Genomic DNA, 19,059 nt, shown 5'->3' with positions numbered 1-19,059 from the left:
CCTATTGGCCTCAGGTGAAGATACCAACGATGGTCGTTCAGTCTTGGCCACAGGTAGTCTCAACGACTGTAACGACTGTCGTCACAGCAACAAGGAACACTAACGAACCAGCGGTTGACCTGCCAGTCAGTCAGAACTGAAGAAGTCCATTGGATGAGGGACGAAACGTCTTCCAGTATCTTCAACCAAGTCCAGTTGCCCTTGATTTTAACCTTCGTTGGGTAAATGTACTTAGTTACTTTCCACCACTAGCCTGTCACATACCCTCACACACTCCTCTATTACTGTAATGTGAGGGAAATTGTGGTGACTCCTGAGTCAGAACTATTAGGAATACACCACTGATTACTCTCTCTCTCTCTCTCTCTCTCTCTGCTGTTTGTCCTGCGGTATTTTCCCAGCCTGTAGTAATAATATCCGACCAACAGGGGTGCTCGACCACGAGAAAAGGCCCGGAAGTGGCGCACGTAGCTTTGTGAAAGACTGACGGCTGATGAAGACATTTTAAAATAAACACATAGCTAGCTGCTAACAGGGTTCGCGAAGGTGCGATCACACTGCGCCAAAACACGTTCAAATTCGTCCAAATTGTAAAGGAGTTAAGTATATTTTAGCAGTGCATTGTTTGTGTGTCGCAAATCAAAGAGGCTACAAATTAATGAAGATGTGGAAAAGTCTGACACTGGGAAAAGAAGAATATAACTAACGCCGCGGTAAGTTGCAACTAGCGCAGCCGATTTAAAATGCTAAGTTGGCTATCGCATTGACTGAGATAGCGTTAGCTGTTAGCTGCTGGCATTATCCTGCTCGTTACGCCTCTGGGCGGCTAGATACTGTTTCCATTTATAGGGTCGTGCGAGGCAGCTGTCCTGCAACCTGAACGTTTTCCATGACTTTTCTTCTCGCCAAGTTTGCAGAGTGTGAGGTTATGACCGAGGTTAGCTTCACTACGCAGCTAAAAGTAGCGTCTAGATCCTAGAGCCTGCGTTAGCCTAAGCTAGCTACAGACACCACCAACTAAAGTCATTATTTAAGTCACCAAGAAAAGTACACACGCTTAGTTAAATATGGCTGATGAGGTATACTAGACTTTCATGATATCATTCGTAGGCTGCGTGAGACGTAAACGTAGAATAAACATCTATGTAAACGTAACTTAATGTTCATTGCTCTTACAAGCTACCCAAACTGAACACCAGTTACATCGTCATTTCAAAGTTCTTGCAAAATTGTTGCACACAATTTAAAGAGGTTGTTTTTGATATATGGACAGTCAGTAGTTATGCAACATGTTGAGCCAGTGAAAAATAAGTTTAAAATGAGTGTTTTTATGCGACAATTGTTTTGCAATGTAGTTGAAGTGGATAGCTAAGTTAACGTTACATGTTTAAGAAGAAATGTCCACTAACGTTATATGTAATAGTGCGCTTAAATATTGCTAAATGAGAAACTTAAGTAATGGTAAAAACCTTGCATTTGATGCTAACTCCGTGGTTTATTGTTAATCATTTGCAGCAATACATTCTACACATTGTATTTGTAAATTTTTAAGAACAATTACTTACTGCAAGAAAAATGTGCCTAGTAAAAGAAGAAAAAAAATATTATGGAATTAGTGTTGTGTTTTTTCTTCCAGCAGGTGAGCTACTGTCCAGGCACATTGGTCCATGTTTGTTGGACCTTTGGGCTCTGGGCTTAATTAGCATGAAGATGGCTGATTCAGAGAAGGCAGAGGAATTTGTGGATGCTGAGTGCCCCTTAGAGTGCCTCGATGAAGCACAATCAGCCACTGCTTCTGTTCAGGGAGAGCAGGATGAGCTTCTGAAAACAGAGACTACCACTAGTACCAGTTCACCACCGAGGGAAAAGGAGGCAGACAGCCCCTTCCATACAGAGGGTGAGCAGAGTCTCCTCTCCATGCCATGTTTGATGAAGGAGCTCCGCCGAGACTCCCCAGAGTCCCAGCATGCTTCTACAGGGAGTGACAAGCCCGTATCTCATCATATCTACGAGAGTGACTCCTCAAACCCCTGCATGCTCTCCCCCTCTTCCAGTGGCCACCTTGCTGACTCAGACACACTCTCCTCAGGGGAAGAAGGTGCTGCTCCTCCCGTAGGAGCAGAGGGCAACATGGAAGCTACAAATGATCCTGGGCAGGCAGCAGGAAGGCAAACATCTGCCCCAGCCACAGGGGGGAGGAAGTCTCGGCGTTCACGTTCGGAGAGCGAGATGCCTCCTAATGCGATGGTTGCAAAGAAAAACCGCTGCCAGCCCACCATGGTAGCCGCCGGAGGGCAGGAAAAACAAACCAATGGCAAGATGGCAAAAGTGAAAGGTCACCGGAGCCAAAAACATAAGGAGCGAATGCGTTTGCTGAGGCAAAAACGAGAAGCAGCAGCACGGAAGAAGTATAACCTGCTGCAGGACAGCAGTACAAGTGACAGCGAGCTCACATGTGACTCCAGCACCAGCTCCTCTGAGGATGACGATGATGACACTTCAGGAGGTAGCAAGACAATCAAGACAGATATTTCAGGTAACACCCAATGTTCACTACACATGCTTATAGCACAGTACTACTGCCACTGTCCAGGGTAACAGTAGCAGCCACTTAGATATGTAAAACACTGTATCACATAGTAATAGAAAATGTATAGGCCTACAGTTCATGAAAATCAAAGATGATTAGCCATCAGTTAAACACAGTTTACCAATAATAGGTTGCCTGCATGACTTTAAATTTCCAGGCAAACCCAAACCAAATGTTTATTTTGCCAGATATAAAGTAAGAGCATGTGATAGGGCATAGAACAGATCAGTTCATGTACTTTTTTTATTTGCATTTTTTTTTATCTTTCACTTTCTTTTTGTTGTTATTTTTTCACTCATCTGCCTTCATTCACCATTGTCTTTAGATACTTAGACTGTATGTTTAGAAGGGTCTATGGCCAGTCATGACGTAGTACAATATGTTTTATTTGAACTTTGTCTCATTGTTTGCATGCTGTGGAAGTCTAGTGGACATTCTTCAACTCATAGAATAATATAAACTGAGTTTTGTTATTCTAACGTATGTTATAGAGTTCTGCTATTCATCAAGTAAGCCATTTATATCCTCAGCCTTTGCTGTAAATAGACAAATCTCACTGTGTTAGTCGGAGTTGCAAGACTCTGCAGTTACTGTTCAGCATTGGTTTGCTGGTTAAAAAAAACAAAACTGTCTTATACTTGAGAATTTAGACATGAAATCATATTTAATGTGTCATTTAATTAGATTGCTCGAAAGTCAATTTAAAACATTTATCTTTTCTATTGAGAGGGGTTTAGTGAATGTCGGCATCACACGAAGACTGCAAGGCATTTAGTTTATCCTGCTGCTCTGTCTCGCTTGCAGGTTTTGAATTGTCTTTCATACACTTGACTCTGCCTACACAGGGGGCGGTGAAGCTTTTTAGACTAACAGGTGGTTCTCTTCTCTATAATGGGTTCTGTAGCACATTTTGATTTGTCAGATAGCTCTGGTCATCGACTAGCGAGTATTGATGGATATGTAGCTCTGACTGAGGAGGTCTGTATGCTGTGAACTCAGGCACAGAAGTGTGTAATAAAAATAAACAAGCAGACAAACAGTGGTAGGGCTGCACGATTAATCTAATCGCAATTGTGTCATGTGCGATTACATAACCGCAAAAAGGGTGCGATTTAATAAAACAGAAAAGGTGTGTGTGACGCTCTGCGCTGCAGTCTGCTCATTATCCACGCCCCCACTGGGCTCTCGCATGTGCGTCTAAAAACAGATAAGCCTACGTGCAATCAGAAAAGTGATTTATGAGTAGTGTGCAAGTAAATTTTTAAGAAACCAACCTACTGTAACCCCCCTCCCCGCCGATAATCGTTCACAACATAGTCAGACTCGCCACCGGAGCACTGAAAGAAATGCCGGTGCTCCGGTGACAGAGACAGAGAGATGTTGACAGCAGCTGAAGTCGTGAGAAGATAAGGAAGGTTTGGGTTTGGCTTGCTGGCCGTTTAACGTTAGCTGCCTTTTGTTGTTCAACTTTTCATAAAGCCGATGTGCTTGACAGTGTCACTTTTTGTCAGCTGACCAATCGCAGCCTGAATGGGGCGGGACATTATAAAAAAATGCCAAATGTTGAACAAAATGATTACTGACAAGTTAGTATTCAGCATTAACAAATTAGAGACCAATATAGAGCCGTTTGCTTGCACAAGGATTTAATGAATAAAAATAACCCACAGAAATGAAATGGGTGTAACTAGATTTAATATTCAACCAGAGGTAAAATAATTTACTATTGTATGAAATTATAATGAATATAGTAATTAATTGTTATATTCACAGCATACAATTAACTGACATTATACTCTTTATTTAATGTTATAATATTATACTACTACACTGATGTATACTAGTTCCTCCTTCAGGTTGTGGATAGTGTCTCTGCAGTGGACAGATGTAAATTTAGCCAGAGCCAGGATGCCAATGTGCCAATATTTGCTCTTTCTAGGCTACTCCTCCATAGAACAACGCGCTCCTTGTTGCGTTTTACATCTGTTTTGACAGTTAATGTTATAAATATTTATCGTTTTGTTCAAGTTGAGAATTACACATTTAAAAATATCAGTGTTTTGTGCATTTTCTTTGATAATTAAGGAAGTAGACTCATAGTACCATTTCTTCCATTATAATCAAAATCGCAATATTGTCCACAATAATCGCAAAATGGCTTTTTATTCAAATCGTGCAGCCCAAAGTTAGAGTATTGTCTGCACATTGGTCCTGTGTTTGTTCCTTCCATTAATCTAATGTTTCCTGATGATTGTAGAAATCTCGTGGGTGAGTTGAGTTCTCCATAAATAGGCTAGCTACTAGCAGGGTGATATTTACCAACCCACTGCCTGCTGCTGCTGTTGGAGGTGAAGTCGTTAATGATCTTTTCACTGTGATAGCATTTCTTAGAATATATTTCTATTGGACTGGTTCTGGTAGGCAGTTTTTCTTTTCCATTAAATCGAGAATTTATCCCGGTGTGTCATGGTCTTTGTTTAATAAATTATTGTTAGTTTGTTTCCAGAGTGGAACAAGTTTATCTAAACTTACATTATATTTCAGAAGCACTTTAGAGGTATTTTACAAGGTATTGGCTGATACCAACCCTGTAGCAAATTTTACTAAGATGTTTGAAGTTATTTTAGAAAATATAGTTGGACATGTCTCTTGCCCTTCATCAACAGTTTGTAATAAATTTGCCTTAAATCGATGTGTTTACGTCAGTATCTAGTTAACACATTTTCCGAACCACAATCTCTGAATCAGTTGTGTAAGACATCCAGTTATCTTACTTTAGGGATCTGTACTACATGAAATGTTTTCAACCATTTTTACATCCCGAACACAGATTTGAGTGCTACAACTGCATGATGTAGTCCATCAGCATGAAAGAGTCGATCTGCACGTAACCAAAAGCAAACTCATTTTCTCTTTTAATACAAAAGTCCACCTCCGAAGCATGAACGTGCTACTGTATTTTCTTATGGCTTGGCCTCAATGTCTTTAAAGCTGGCTTCAGACGTGCATCGGAGAGATCCAGAGTGGGCGCCCACATTCATGGGCTGCTGGACACCGGTTCGTGGGACAGGAACGGCATCGGCAGTGTTCTGGAGGAGGCCATGACGCGCTTTGCTGTGATGCAGCGCCAGACTGAGGAGCGCTTCCGCATCTGGATGGAAAAGCTTGCACACCTCGACTCGGACAACGACTCGTCCAAACGCTCAAGTGATGCCCTAGAGGGGCAGCAGCATCCCTCCCAGGGGGCACGGCCTTCCCCACCCAGTTCTTATTTGCCATCGTCAGAGTCTGCAGAGACTATGGCTGCCTATATGTTGGCACGAGAGAGCAACACTCTCAACCCCACCCCCATAAATAACAACAACATCCTACCTGAAGTGGTCACTCAGAATGGAAATCTAGGTGTTCCAGACCCTGGTCTCTTGAATGTTTAGATTACACTTCTACTTTTACTCCTCGCTGTTTCATACTTTGATCCTACCAAGTGTAGAACTAGTTGATGCAGAAAGCATGGCATTGGGTATTAATAAGTAAATGATGTGAGGTCACTAAACAGAAACACCATCAACAGCAGCTGGGCCTGATCTTGTCATTTGAACTTGACTCTGAGCAGACCTGAGGCCCGGTGCATCTGCTGGCACTGAATCACTGTGAGATTTGACATTCTGAATAATTCAACTCACCTGTTTGATTTCTGCATCATCTGTGACACGGACACGGTTTAGACGGTTGAGTCAGGGCTCTTATTGTATTGCTTATTGTATGGCTTGTTTGTTATGTTGACCGGCTGTACACACACATAAACAGAGTAGCTGATTATGTCGTTCATACAGAAGGTGCATTACAGCACCTGGGCAGCCGTCATGACAAAGCAAGGTGGGGTGCTGCTGCTTAATAGCATGTGCCTTGTCATTCTGACTTCATGCTGGGAATGATAGATGGAGCATCATAGTACTGTTTCTTTAGACATTAGGTTCAGCATTCTGCATTACCCTTCTTTCCCCTGAACTATTTGCACCTGTGATTGGTTCAGGTCTTTTTAAAAGTATTTTGGTGGCATAGCTTTACTAACATCAAAACATTTAAACATATTTGCCTATAAATATAAACACCATATACTAACCTACACAATTTCTTGCTTTCTAAAATCCTATTACGTAATAAGTTTTTATTTTTTATTTTTTTTTATGTTTACCTTTCTGTTACATTTGCTGCTATCACTGCCTTTGTGCAGTAACAAGAAACTAGTGAGGGAGGATTGACTCCCAGTGTTTATTATTAGTAGCCTATGTATAGATTATAAACCTCGGATAAGGCATGGGTTCCTTTGTTGTGGCCATTAGCTGCAATGTCAAGAGCCTCAAATCTTCACTCATGTAATATTCGCCTAGTTCATTTTTATTTGCACTGCTCTGCCAGCTTGGCCTATGTCTCCACATGGAAGTGTGTTTGTTACGCAGCTTGACTTTAAACTGAAAACCCAGGCATCAAACTCTCAAATATACAGCAGTAATACAGCTGCAGTATGGTGCATGGCAATGTTTACCGACCTCCTAAAAACTGACTGATCCAAGTGATCAAGTGGCCTTCTCTGGTTCAGATCCTGTGGTCTTTGAGTTGGAAACACTCCTCAACCCTCTTCTCAAACTACTTTTTACTGATGTAGATGACCATGGTGTCACAGTTCTTAACACTGCTAAACACTATCTAACCATCACAGGCATTGATGAAGGAATCTTTGGCCTAATCATATTTATAGTTAGGATGTGTTTTAAAAAAAAAAAAAAAAAAAAAAGTGTTACATTTTCTGTATGTGTATATGTAGCCCTATAACTGTCGGTTTTCCAAAACTGAATGCCGGAAGCATTGTTTCCCCACCTGTTTGCATGTGATTCTAGTAGTATATAGGGAGCGCAAGGCCAAATTAGTTTTCATCAGCAGCATGTGTGCAAGGTGTAGCTTTGCTTGTGCAGATAAATGGTGACTGATGGAACATTTGATCTATTTAGTTATTTTCTCTTGGCCTAATGGTTTTGTTTCAAATTGTGTGATTTATTGGTGTTTTTGTTTCATAGCGCATAATTTCTTTTTCTTTTTTTCGGCCATTTGGTTTTAAATGGATCCAACAACTGCTGTCCTGCGTTTGTTAAAACTGAAATTACCTTTACCTTTTAAATCAGCTGTTTTACCAACATGGTAAAGAGAGCCTTGTGCATACAATCCCAAACTGTGTGCATTAGAAACAACACTAAGGACAGTCCATTGTTTACCAAAGAGACACTCCTGGTTTACATTAGTCCTTTTTCTATCTTTAATACATTGCCTTTACATTGGCAAGTCCTCAGTTTCTCTAGTAACCCTGGTACCTGCCTATTTCAGCTATTCATAGGCAGTGCTCTCTCATAGTACATGCTGTCCTGACAACCCCCCCGCCCCCCACACACACACACACACACCCACCCACACCCACCGGACAAGTCTGTGTGTGTGTGTGTGTGTGTGTGTGTGTGTTTTTCTCCTTTTTACAGGGTAGAACAAAGACGCATGTTTCCGCTCTTCCACAGTTATTCCATTGTTTGGCTTTTATATTCCCACTACATTTCATTCACAGAGTAAGATCATTTTGAAGTGTTTTGTAACGACTGTATTCTAGTGTAGTTTTTATGTGAATGGCTGTTATTTTAAAAGCAATAAATGGAAAGAAAAAGGAAAAAAAAGCTATTGCTGCAAAATGTTTTTTTTTATTACACTGCAAACACAATGATTCTTATAGTATAAAAGCCTCTGTAGTGTAGCTTTGAAAGGTGGTGATAACCTTATTCAGAGGTCAGACTAGTGCTGTCAAATTCAATGAGCCAAAATGTTCAATCTTGGTGTAAACCTTTGCATCTGGAGAAAATAGGGTGTACATTTATTGTGTAGATGCTGCAGTTAGCAGGTATTTGGATGCAGTGTCCAGTCTCTGTTCCAAACAATCCTCCTATTCCCAGGCATGATTTGAATAATGAAGTGTTTTCTTTGTTTTCTGCAGACGGGCTTCCAGTAGTGGGTCACTATGATATTTCAGACACTGATTCTAACCAGGAGAGTATGAGTGTGGAGACAGTCCGGCCCACGGTGATAAAGCATGAGCTAAAAACACACAGAGGCCAGGATATGGCAGCTCACTCTGGGTGTATAAGAGCTCTGAGCTCTATCTCAGGTCAGTTACAAACCCACTGAATCCAAACTGATAATTTCCACTCCTCTCAGTGAAGACGGGACATTTAGAGGCACGAGTGTCATCAATAAGCAGCGTGCTGTGTGTGTGTGTGAGTGGGGGGGGGGGTCTTATTAATGTCAGCAGGATGCCTTTGAAGTAGTATTGCCTTCATCCCACACACCACTGGCTTGCATTTGGTGCTATAAAAAAAGTTCTGCTGCCTTGCTTCAAGACAGGAATTGACCTTTTATGACTGACTAGCTGGCATTGTCAAAACACGAATATAAAGTCCACTCTGTATGTTTTGTCCAATGTGTCACACAAACACAAGTGTTTTATCATTGTTTTGTTCTTCTTGTGTCAAAGCAGCTGCAGTCTGTATGTGTCAGCAAGGCCTGAAGCTCTCTACAACTCTGGTCCTCCCCACAATGTGTGACTCTGTTCCTCTTATTGTTTCAGGCCACGTGGAGGCAGAGCTGTCGCACAAGGGAAGTTCTCAACACAACAAGGGCCAGATTAACATTGCTTCCTCTGACAGCGAGGTGGAAATAGTAGGCGTGCAAGAGAAAGCACGGTAAAGACTTTTTAGTGGTAAATTTTATTTTTTTAAACTGACTTTTGTTTGGTCTTATAAATGAATTAAACTTTTTTTACATTTGCTTTGTTTCTAAATCCAGATGCGCCCACCCTTGCGGAGGGGTGATAAAGAGTCTGTCCTCCTGGAAAGAAAACTCAGTGGAGCAGTTAAACAGCACAAATCAACCACAGCTCTGGACTACTGTTTCCCCTCAGCCCAACTGGGTGTCCCCTCCTGAAGTGGTGGATCTCACACTCGACGAGGACGCCGGACACAAATACCTACTTTAATCAACTTGTACACTGAAGACTCCTTATTTCTTCCTCTCACTCCTCCTCATCCCTCTTGCCTTGCCTCCATGTTACAGCTGAAATCCTTCCTATAGTTGCGGCCTCACCTGTAACCGCTCGTGGACTCTTCCTGCTCCAGAGCACTGTCTGTTTTTAACTTACTGTTAAACAATCATATGTATCAAAGCCATTCTACTGACGTGATTCCCTGGTCAGCTCTGAATTTAGTTGTAATAAAATGGCACAGCACTTCAAGTGCAGGTGGAAATGTATGTAAGAGTGATTTATCTGTTAATGATAGCAATATCCTACCTTAATTTAATACCTCAGTTACCCATTGATAATGGATGTAGGTAGTCATTTTGTGTACTTCTTGCAAGCTGTATAGTGAAAATTTCAAGTTGCTGCTTGAGAGCAGGTCAGTACCACAACATGGCCGTTGACCTTCTTCACTACAGACTCTAAACGGCATATTTTCAGCATTTTTATCTGCGGTAAAAACAAAAATGGCAACTGGTATCACATACTGTTGTACAAGTAGACCATAGATTGATTGCAAAGTTTGCTTTGGACCTGTCTAGGGTCAATTTTGTTCAAAGGTTTCACCACTGGTTTCACATTTATTTCCATTTGGATTGAAAGCTTTGCTTTACTACACTCTGTCCAGCATAGGTACCGCCTATACTCCGGTGCTTTCAAAGAGAGGTTTCGTTTATCTAATTAATTTAAGATGAATAGTTGACATATTGAGTGCCGAACTATTTCTTGGCCAGGCACATTTACTTCCCAGAGTATCCACTGGTTGTCTAGAAATAGTTGGGACAGAGCTAGCTTTTTTCCGGTCTCCAGTGTTTGTGCAGAGTTAAGCTTACCTGCTCCCAGCTGCACGATAGACATGAGAGTGGTATCAATCTTCTCTAGTGTAAACGCTACACCAGAAAGCAATTAAGTATATTTCCCAAAATATCTTTTCATTTAAGTTCAGAGCTTTTGTTTCTGTTATTACCATATTACTATAAGTTTGACCTTTTTTAATGAAAACAAACAGAAAGCCACTGGTTAACACAATTCTGAGGGAAAATACAAACGCACTTGTTACAAACGCACTACGAAATACAACTCATTTCCACCACAACACTATTCTATGTGGTGAAGGTGTATTGGCACTAGAAATAAATGTAACGTGTTTTGAGACATGTTTTATGTTGGAAGCCACAGAGTTTACGAGTGTCCCAGGTGACGTAGTTATCAGTGAATGTATGACCCTGCAGTGCTGACTGGGTGCACTTATTGTTTGCATGCTTATCCTGAGTGAATGCAAAGACCTTTAAACCTCTGGGGACCCCTTTATAACAACTGAGGAAATGTATTTTCCACTGAATACTGCAAAGCAAGATGGCCTGAATGCCTTGAAATGTGCACTATTTTCTTTTTGAATCGTATAAAGCTTATTCTTTTACCTTACAAAGCAGTGGATTTTGCTATCTCAACAATAAATATTTTAATAATAGATGTGAATTTAGCACACATAAAACAAATAAAAGTGGTGTTGAGTTTGTGCCCTTGTGTGGGGCGTTTATAGAAGAGACTTTTACTGTATGAACTGTTTTTACCCTGAACATCAGGGCCCGCTTGCTCTCTTTCCCTGTGGTCTTATTTTTGTCTTCATGCAGTACTGCAGCTACGCTGGTAAATCTTTATCATCATCCAACCTCACACATTGTTTTTATTGCATATTGAATTACACCTACTTTACAAAGTGATTCTTGAGAATTGTGGAATCAAATTATTTTACTTCTGCTGGTCACAGAAGGGAAGGGAAAATCCTAAATATAAGGAACTAAACCAAAGTCTAAATGAAATTTGTTTTCAGTTTTTCTTTCCCGTTATGAATTTTTGCTAGTATAAATCGTTTCATTTGAAAGTAAGTGTATTTGTTGTGAAATAAGATGACATGAATTCTGTTTCAAACTCAAGATACAATATATGCAGCTTTCACTGTAATGGCCATTATTTTACCAGACCACTTCTGCTTGCAAAATCCATTTTGCCATTGTTCCTTAGGATTATTATGAAATGTTAGTAAGACTCATGTCTGTAGTGATAGAGGTTTGGTAGAAAATTAGGGCAGTGATGCTCTATTATGGTTGCACATAGCATGTTTGGTCACATCTTTAACCTCATGTCAGATATTATCCTCATTACCTGTAATTTAGCCTTGCTCTTCTGTTATTTTTGTTTTATTTACTGTCAGTATTTTAAATTAACAAAAAAAAGTGTTTATTTTGTTGCTTCTGCAAGTCCTTGACAACCTTGAAATTACGTCTGTAGAACAAAAAGAAACTATTTTAAAACTAAATAAATAGAGCGTTATTTAATGAGCCTCTTGTACAGTACATTATTTTGTTCTCCCTAAAAAACCCTGATTCTGTTTACAAGCAGTCCACCTTAGTCTGGACGTGTGCTGTGATTGTTAGGATGTCTAGTGTCAAGCTTAGGGAAGGAAAATTGAACTGCTGAGGATTTTGTTTCATTTTAGTCTGATGAATCAATGTCTACATGGTTGTCAAAAATAGTCTAATGGGGACTAAAGTCTATGAACTGAAGACAGTAACATTTGTTACATGTTTTTCATCCTTACAGACACCTTTAACTACCACTTTAGCAAACAATGTTACTTCATATCTACTTTTAAAAGTTCTCCCTCAAATCTAGATATAATAATAAAGGCAGCGCACTGATAAATGTATTTGAAGCCCAAAGTCTTGTGTATCAAAAAGTGTTGCACAAGTATGTTCTTGTGTGGACGAGTGAGAGAACTACCATCATAGGTACAATACTTTATGAGAATGTGTCATTGTTTTCTTTTATCTTGTGGCTGAACAGTCTAGACAACTGCCTCGCTGAGAACAATAAAACTTCACCCTCACCCACAGAAGTGGCATGCCGGGTCATACAGTGACACCTGCCGCTAGGGGGACATATGGAGTTCGCATGAAGAGGACAATGAGGGAGTGGAGCAATTCACTCTGCGGGGCCTTTTTTCCTAAAACCAAAGCCCTTTAGCCAGCTCTTTTTACCCTCGGGGCACAACATCAGCTGTATGCAAATTTTTTACAGCGATGGCCTCCGAGTAGTGAGTCTGCTGGCTCTCTCTCAAAAGCAAGAAATAAGTATCCTTCTTGCAGATGTCTTATTGGTCTAAATGATACAGGTTTAGATTCGGTGTTGTGCTTTTCCAGGCTATTTCCAGGTTTATTCAAAATGACTCACTGAGCTGACTTTAACTTGAACATTAATGACGGCTCTTGATATTTCTGTTGAGAATTGGAGAACTCTAATGAGCAAAGGTAAAATATTTAGCTCTGAGAACATTACTACTACATGAACTATTTTGATAAACAATTAATCAGTTAAGTCATTTTTTAAGCAATAGTGAAAAAAACAAATACTCTCTGGCTCAAACTTCTCAGCTTCTTCTTTTCTTTGGCATCTATCCTTGTAAACTGAATATTTTTGGGTTTTGGTCGAACAAGACATTTAAGGAGGCTCTGGGAAGTTGTGATGGCCATCTTTTTCACTATTTTTTTACATTTGATAGACTAAACAATTCATTGGAAAAATATTTGATAATGAAAATAACTTAAAATTATTTGTTGCATTGAAATAGAAGGCAATGTGACTCTTGAACGTGAGGACAGAAAGGAATACATTTTCAAGAAAATCAAATATTGCAGTAGGAATTCAGTTTTGTAGTATAAAGGGATAGTTTGAAAGTGTTAAATATCAAAGGTCTGTTATTTGTGAGTAAAGGGAACTGACTGCTGTAGTTTGACCTGCACTGATTGTAAAACACAGTGAAAGGCTCTTTGTGTGGCACCACAGGCTTAAAGCATTAGATGGTGGGAACTGGAAGACGAGGACATATGGGACTAAGAGTTTTGTGACCCCCAGCCTCCCCATGCCCATCTGTTCCTTCACCCTTCAGGCTTAACACTAAAGGCAAAGAGGTTTTCAGGACACAGGCAGTTTTCAGCATATCTGCTGTGTAGGAAAATGGTACAACATAGGGAGAGATTGTTGTTGTTGTTCAAAGGAATTATGATGAGAATTAAATATTACTTAATGATCTGTAGCAGACTATTCAGCTACATTACTTCTCAGCGGTCTTGGCTGAGACAACTACTCCACTAGGCCCCAACGTGAAGAAATGATTAAACTGTAATTAAAATTTATCTGATGTCTTTTCCTTAAAAACAACTCAAAAGATTCCTATTACAAACAGGCTTTGTAGTCTTTGTCCATATATTACAACTAAAAAGGAGTGTCAGATGTTCACCATCAAGCTTAGGGAGGAGAAATTAAACTGGTGAGGATTTTACTTTGCAGTTAAATTGAAGTCTGATGAATGAATTGAATCTACTTGTAATGTCTCCCTCAAATGTGGGTGCCAATTTGGGCTGTGAAAAGTAGTCTAATTAGGACAGAGGTCTGAACTGAAGACATTTGTTACACAGTTATGGTGGTGGGAGAAGTATTTTTTTTACTTAAAGGGGAACTCCACTGATTTTACACACAGGTTTTGACAAGGAATGCTTTGACGCTGCATTGATTTTGATCCTTTTAAAAAAAAAATCTCCCTCATGAGTCAAAAAATGTTATAGGAGTGCAAAACTACATCAACGGAGTATTCTTGAGTAAAAGCAGAAATACCGTCATGTAAAAACACATTATGCTGAACTGCCCCTTTCAGAGTGTTGAATAGATTACATAAGCGGATTGTTATTATTGATTGTTTTGACACCCACAGTCCATCCCAACAGGAGGTGTAACTTTTGTCTTTCTCAGGACTGTGTGGGAATGCACAGACTGGTCTCAGGTAACACCTACCTCGCAATCCTGTTTAGCTTTGTTGCTGGACAAGTTCAAACTTTCAATGTTCAATTTTTATTAGTACATGGAGTTTGGTGACCCCATGTAAACCCCAGCATTGCAGAGTTGGTGTGCAGGGCCTTTAAACTTAAATAATGTATCATATTATATAAGTTGATCATATGTTTTGTATGTAAAATAAATGTAAATAAATGTATAAAGAAAGATAAATTAAAGTACAAGTACCTCAAAGTTGTACTAGAGTACAGCACTTGAGTAAGCTCTTAGTTACTTTCCACCACAGAATATGAAATTATAGTTTCATCTTATTGTTTGTTCTTTTGGGGCCTACTGGATCATCTGTCCCAGCTAGGACTCCTCAGTGAGAACAGTCATTAGAAAATGTTGCTGAAATGTTACTATTGGGTAATATTTGAATGTCTTTAGAAAGCAGGCCCTTATTTCTGAGGTAGGATACATGCCACTGCTGAATATGAGAATGGTAATCTCATGTAAATCCCTGCATAGCTTTGCACAGGTCCAACCTGAACAGGTCTTATCAACCAGACTAAAACACCTGTGTGGGTTTGCAGGCCCTTTATTCTTAAATAATGCATCCTATTATATAAATATGTTTTTTATGTAAAACCAATGTACTTAGGTACAATAGCTGGATAATAATGTAGTTCAAATGTAGAGTAAATAGTACAATATTCCCTTCTGTAGTGGATTAGAAAAACCTGAATACTATGTTACAGATTACTGGGTAATATTTAATTTCCACAAATATTAAATAAACGGTATGTATCTCGCTGGGATGAAATCTGACCAGGTTGGGTTCATGTCTATTTGAGGGTCCTCGATAAGAAACCAGCACCACTAGAGAACCTTATCTGGGCTGGTGGATGTCATGGAGGGGCGGGCTGTCCAAAACACAGACATCCCCGCCCCGGCGCTCATCCCATTGGTGGAGCAAGGTACCAAAGACGGAGGGTCCTGATCGGAGGTGTCCAGTGATTGGTTGCTCGGGTCTGCGTGTGCACGCAGTGCAGCCTGTCCGTTTGAATGTGCTGGGGACTGGAGGGGATCATTTCCATGGACCATCTGTCTCACTGGCTACCCACACAACAAAGAAGGACCCAGGATGGTGTTAGTACATGTTGGATATCTGGTTCTGCCCGTCTTCGGCTCAGTTAGAAATAGAGGTATGACTAGCTCTATGTATTTCTTCAACCTAACCCTAACAAATTTCTCGGCATTCCGTCTTTTAAATGCCCTGAAACGATGTAAACAGAGCTGACACCTGCTAGCAAAAAACACGCAGCAAAGCAGCACTATCTGGACAGTTTAGCGTAGATGTCTTGCTAACGTTAACTGTAGCACGCGTGAATGTAGCCGAAACCATGACCGTTAAAACGTCTTTAGCCGGACTGAAGACATTTAGAGACATGAACATTTGTGTTAGGGTGTTTCAGGGGCCTGTTAACCCTCACCAAATGACCGCAGCTGTCAAATGGCAGCGCCGCTTTTCTCTTATCCTTAGCTGTGCTAACGCGGTCCGGTTAATCTTTCACTGCGCGGTGTTTACGTGCGTTTGCAGCAACCGTGCAGTCACCGCTAGCTAATGTTACTCAATAATACTAGTAGGTAGTAGCTTGATACAGCCACATTCACTATCTCAGCCTTAATTAAAAATGTCCACAGCTCTGTCTGTATTTGTCATTAATTTTCCAAGCAAGCTGCTGAATCTGAGTCAGTGCTGACTACTGATAATATGACATGGGGGAGTTTGCCCCTTTGTGCGCAGCTGGCATCGAGTCTGTTGATTTTCTGCGCTCATGTTACCCTGATATTTACGAGTCAGTGTCAATTAAAGGTTATTCCATTAAACACAGGTAGCGTAATGGCCGTACCTCAGATAAGGGGCTCAGGCTGGCTGTTGTAAATGGGCTATAAAATGGTGGCATTTGCCCTAAAACCCTCAAAGATGTTTGTCCGATGAAAAAACGTCAAATGAAACCTGCAAATTGCTCCGCAGAAATGTTCCAGCAGGGACAATCTGAACAGCATAAATCATAATGAATAATCACACTCGCTGAATGGGAATAATTTAACATCATCCTCCATTGCAGTAGGCTTTCTGTGATGATTATGTAATAATAATAGTGGTAAGTTTAATAATTTGACGTGCATTGTTAAAACTACATGCAGTAGCACCAATGATTTCATTGTGCTTTTATTTGTGTTCTTTTTTCCTGTTCCATAGTATCGAGGCTGGCTCTACATTCCGCATTTCTCAGACCTTTGTCCCCCTCCATTGTGTAGCTAACGATCATCTGCTGCTGTCTGCCGTAGCCTCTGCCTGTTCTCTGCATCTAGCTGTATTGTGAACCCCTTCTTCCTCATTTCCTCTTTCCATCTGAAGACGACATTGGCATTAAAACCGAGTTCCCACTCATACCGTATCCTTCTGTGTAACAGACTAAAGAATAACACCTTCTGTAGAAAACAGTTTGTCTTTATTTAAACTGTCATGTTGCTCTTCAGTGAATAACCCATTGTAGCACTAGACTTTACTACAGAATGTCATTGTGATTCTCCCATTCAGTGTGGATAGACTACATTCTGCTGTAAATTTCTGTAAAGTGGATACATTTTGATCCTCCCTGATTCGATTACAGCCAGGCTTGATCGAACTCTTCGAATTTCGTCTCCATCCCCTATTTTGCAAAGGTGCATTGTACCAGCTTTTGTCATCAATAAAGCACTTGTATGATCACCTTCTATAAATCATGCCAATAATCTTGTAACCCTAACATTCACCAATTGACCAATAGCTGTAGCACTAAAATCAGTCATTTGTGGGACGTTAGTTTCACCTTTTGATGGTTCACTGCACCTGTTACAGTGGCGTCCAAACGGCTGGTCATAATCCTACCCATGTGTGAAAGCTTTTGTTCCTGCTAGCTGAATCGATTTAGTCAGTCACAATAAATTGGCGAGACTCAGGTCTTACTCATCTTTTAAATCTTAAATTTTATCATTTAAAAAAAATCCCCCCTCTTTGATTCACTGTCATGCACAGCCCCCTCTCAAGTCTTTCCTCAGACACCTCCAGAATGCTATCCATTTTACAGGGATGTGTATATCCTGCACTGCTGTAGATCTCCTTTTAGAATGAAAATGTCTTTTATTCTTTGGTTGTGGTTTTCTACCTTATGTTCTTGTATTAGATCCTAATGCATGGTCATTTTATACTTTTGTTTTTCCACATTGAACAGCAGATTCCAATGTAAACTTTGTGTAGAGATGTCCCTGCTATACTGAAATGTGCTGTAAGCATACACATCTACTCATTGGATGCTGCTTCTGTTCTGTTAACCCTACAGAGAGCATGGTCGGGCCTTGCCATTGGTCTTTATTTGCATGGTATTACTATGGTTATATAGGAGATATTACTCTTATTATTACTATTATCACACAGTGCCACACATACTAATATTTTCCAATAAAGACTGTAGTTTTCTTTCTAACCTTCAGTGTGCTTTTTGCTGATTTCCATGTGTCCCTCCCCTCCTCCCTCCACACTGTGCTGTCACTGAGACGGTTCCCTCACTCTTTATGTGCTCTCATTTCTCAGCTGTCTTTGACAGAGTTTCTTCAAGTTGCTGCTCTGCTTACTTTGGAGTTGGCGCAACCAAATTTTCTATCCATTTAACAACAAAAAAGCATGTTTATTCTGAAACACACCGGCATTGATTTTTAATGTGACACCCTGTCATTCCCTCCTTATCCATACACTGTTGTTTATAAAACAAAACACAGCCTCCCTCACATCCATTCATTGGTGTTCATTGGTGATGAGTTAACATTGGAACAACCTTTGGACGATATGGATAGAATCGTCTTTCATGGTACATGTAATTTTTTATTTTAATGTCAATATTGTAATATAATCAATCTTTTATAACAATCTATAGAGAAACTGTTTATGGACAAAACAATCAATGTATGTTTTTGGCTCATCCAGGAAAAACAAAAATCTAAAAATATCAGGTTACTTCAGTGATGCAAAAATCATTAAAAACCAATATTTCCATAAAACATATAATTTGTAGCATTGCCTATAATGGCCTAATACACCCTAAGATATTAAACTGTTAAACACCATGGTGTAAACGGTATGGTAAATTAATATCCTCATGGTATATACCATGATATTGCCCAACTCTACTTCAAGGTATGGACTGCTTAGCATCAAAACACAAAAAGACCTTTGAAGTCCCTCATTACAATTACATTAAACACTGGGATACATTCTTCCGTAGGTTGCGCAGTTCTGTCCTATGTGTCATCAATGGAATAGAAATATTTTGGGAAATCCTCTTCCTTCTGGTGGAGAGTTAGATGAGTAGATCAATACCACTCTCGTATCCATACGGTAAATATGAAGCTGCAGCCGCAATCTTATCTTAGCACAAAAACTGAAAACTGAGAAACGGCTAGGTTTCAACAATAACCCAAAGTC

At 40.1% G+C, this 19,059-nt stretch overlaps 1 protein-coding gene and 1 long non-coding RNA gene across 5 annotated transcripts; both read left to right on the top strand.

The window, feature by feature from the left end:
- Positions 1-447: 447 nt before the first annotated feature.
- On the top strand, positions 448-12,041 carry cunh18orf25 (chromosome unknown C18orf25 homolog). Of its 4 annotated transcripts, none has more exons than XM_046041969.1 (5): positions 460-713; positions 1,640-2,536; positions 8,622-8,792; positions 9,252-9,366; positions 9,470-12,041. In XM_046041969.1, the coding sequence occupies exons 2-5, from the start codon at positions 1,705-1,707 to the stop codon at positions 9,657-9,659; spliced, it is 1,308 nt and encodes a 435-aa protein (XP_045897925.1). In that variant the 5' UTR covers positions 460-713; positions 1,640-1,704; the 3' UTR covers positions 9,660-12,041. The 4 variants fall into 4 exon arrangements, with proteins under 4 accessions (XP_045897926.1, XP_045897925.1, XP_045897924.1 ...); XM_046041968.1 differs by having other exon boundaries at positions 1,637-2,536; XM_046041971.1 differs by lacking the exon at positions 8,622-8,792 and having other exon boundaries at positions 1,637-2,536.
- A 3,384-nt stretch (positions 12,042-15,425) lies between these two features.
- LOC123965453 lies at positions 15,426-18,064 on the top strand. The gene is made up of 2 exons (XR_006823706.1): positions 15,426-15,736; positions 16,798-18,064. It is a non-coding gene; the product is annotated as an uncharacterized LOC123965453 (long non-coding RNA).
- Positions 18,065-19,059: the final 995 nt, after the last annotated feature.

This window comes from Micropterus dolomieu, unplaced genomic scaffold (genome assembly GCF_021292245.1).
Source record: "Micropterus dolomieu isolate WLL.071019.BEF.003 ecotype Adirondacks unplaced genomic scaffold, ASM2129224v1 contig_9739, whole genome shotgun sequence".
Classification (NCBI taxonomy): domain Eukaryota; kingdom Metazoa; phylum Chordata; class Actinopteri; order Centrarchiformes; family Centrarchidae; genus Micropterus; species Micropterus dolomieu.
The sequence above is the reverse complement of the archived record's forward strand: the minus strand, read 5'-3'. Positions and strand labels throughout refer to the sequence as shown.

Bases quoted from the DNA above. Each gene is read 5' to 3' on its own strand.
- cunh18orf25 (XM_046041969.1), top strand. From the start codon at position 1,705: ATGAAGATGGCTGATTCAGAGAAGGCAGAGGAATTTGTGGATGCTGAG. The intron at 2,537-8,621 runs GTAACACCCAAT...TGTTTTCTGCAG, and splicing joins AATCAAGACAGATATTTCAG to ACGGGCTTCCAGTAGTGGGT. The intron at 9,367-9,469 runs GTAAAGACTTTT...TTCTAAATCCAG, and splicing joins GGCGTGCAAGAGAAAGCACG to ATGCGCCCACCCTTGCGGAG.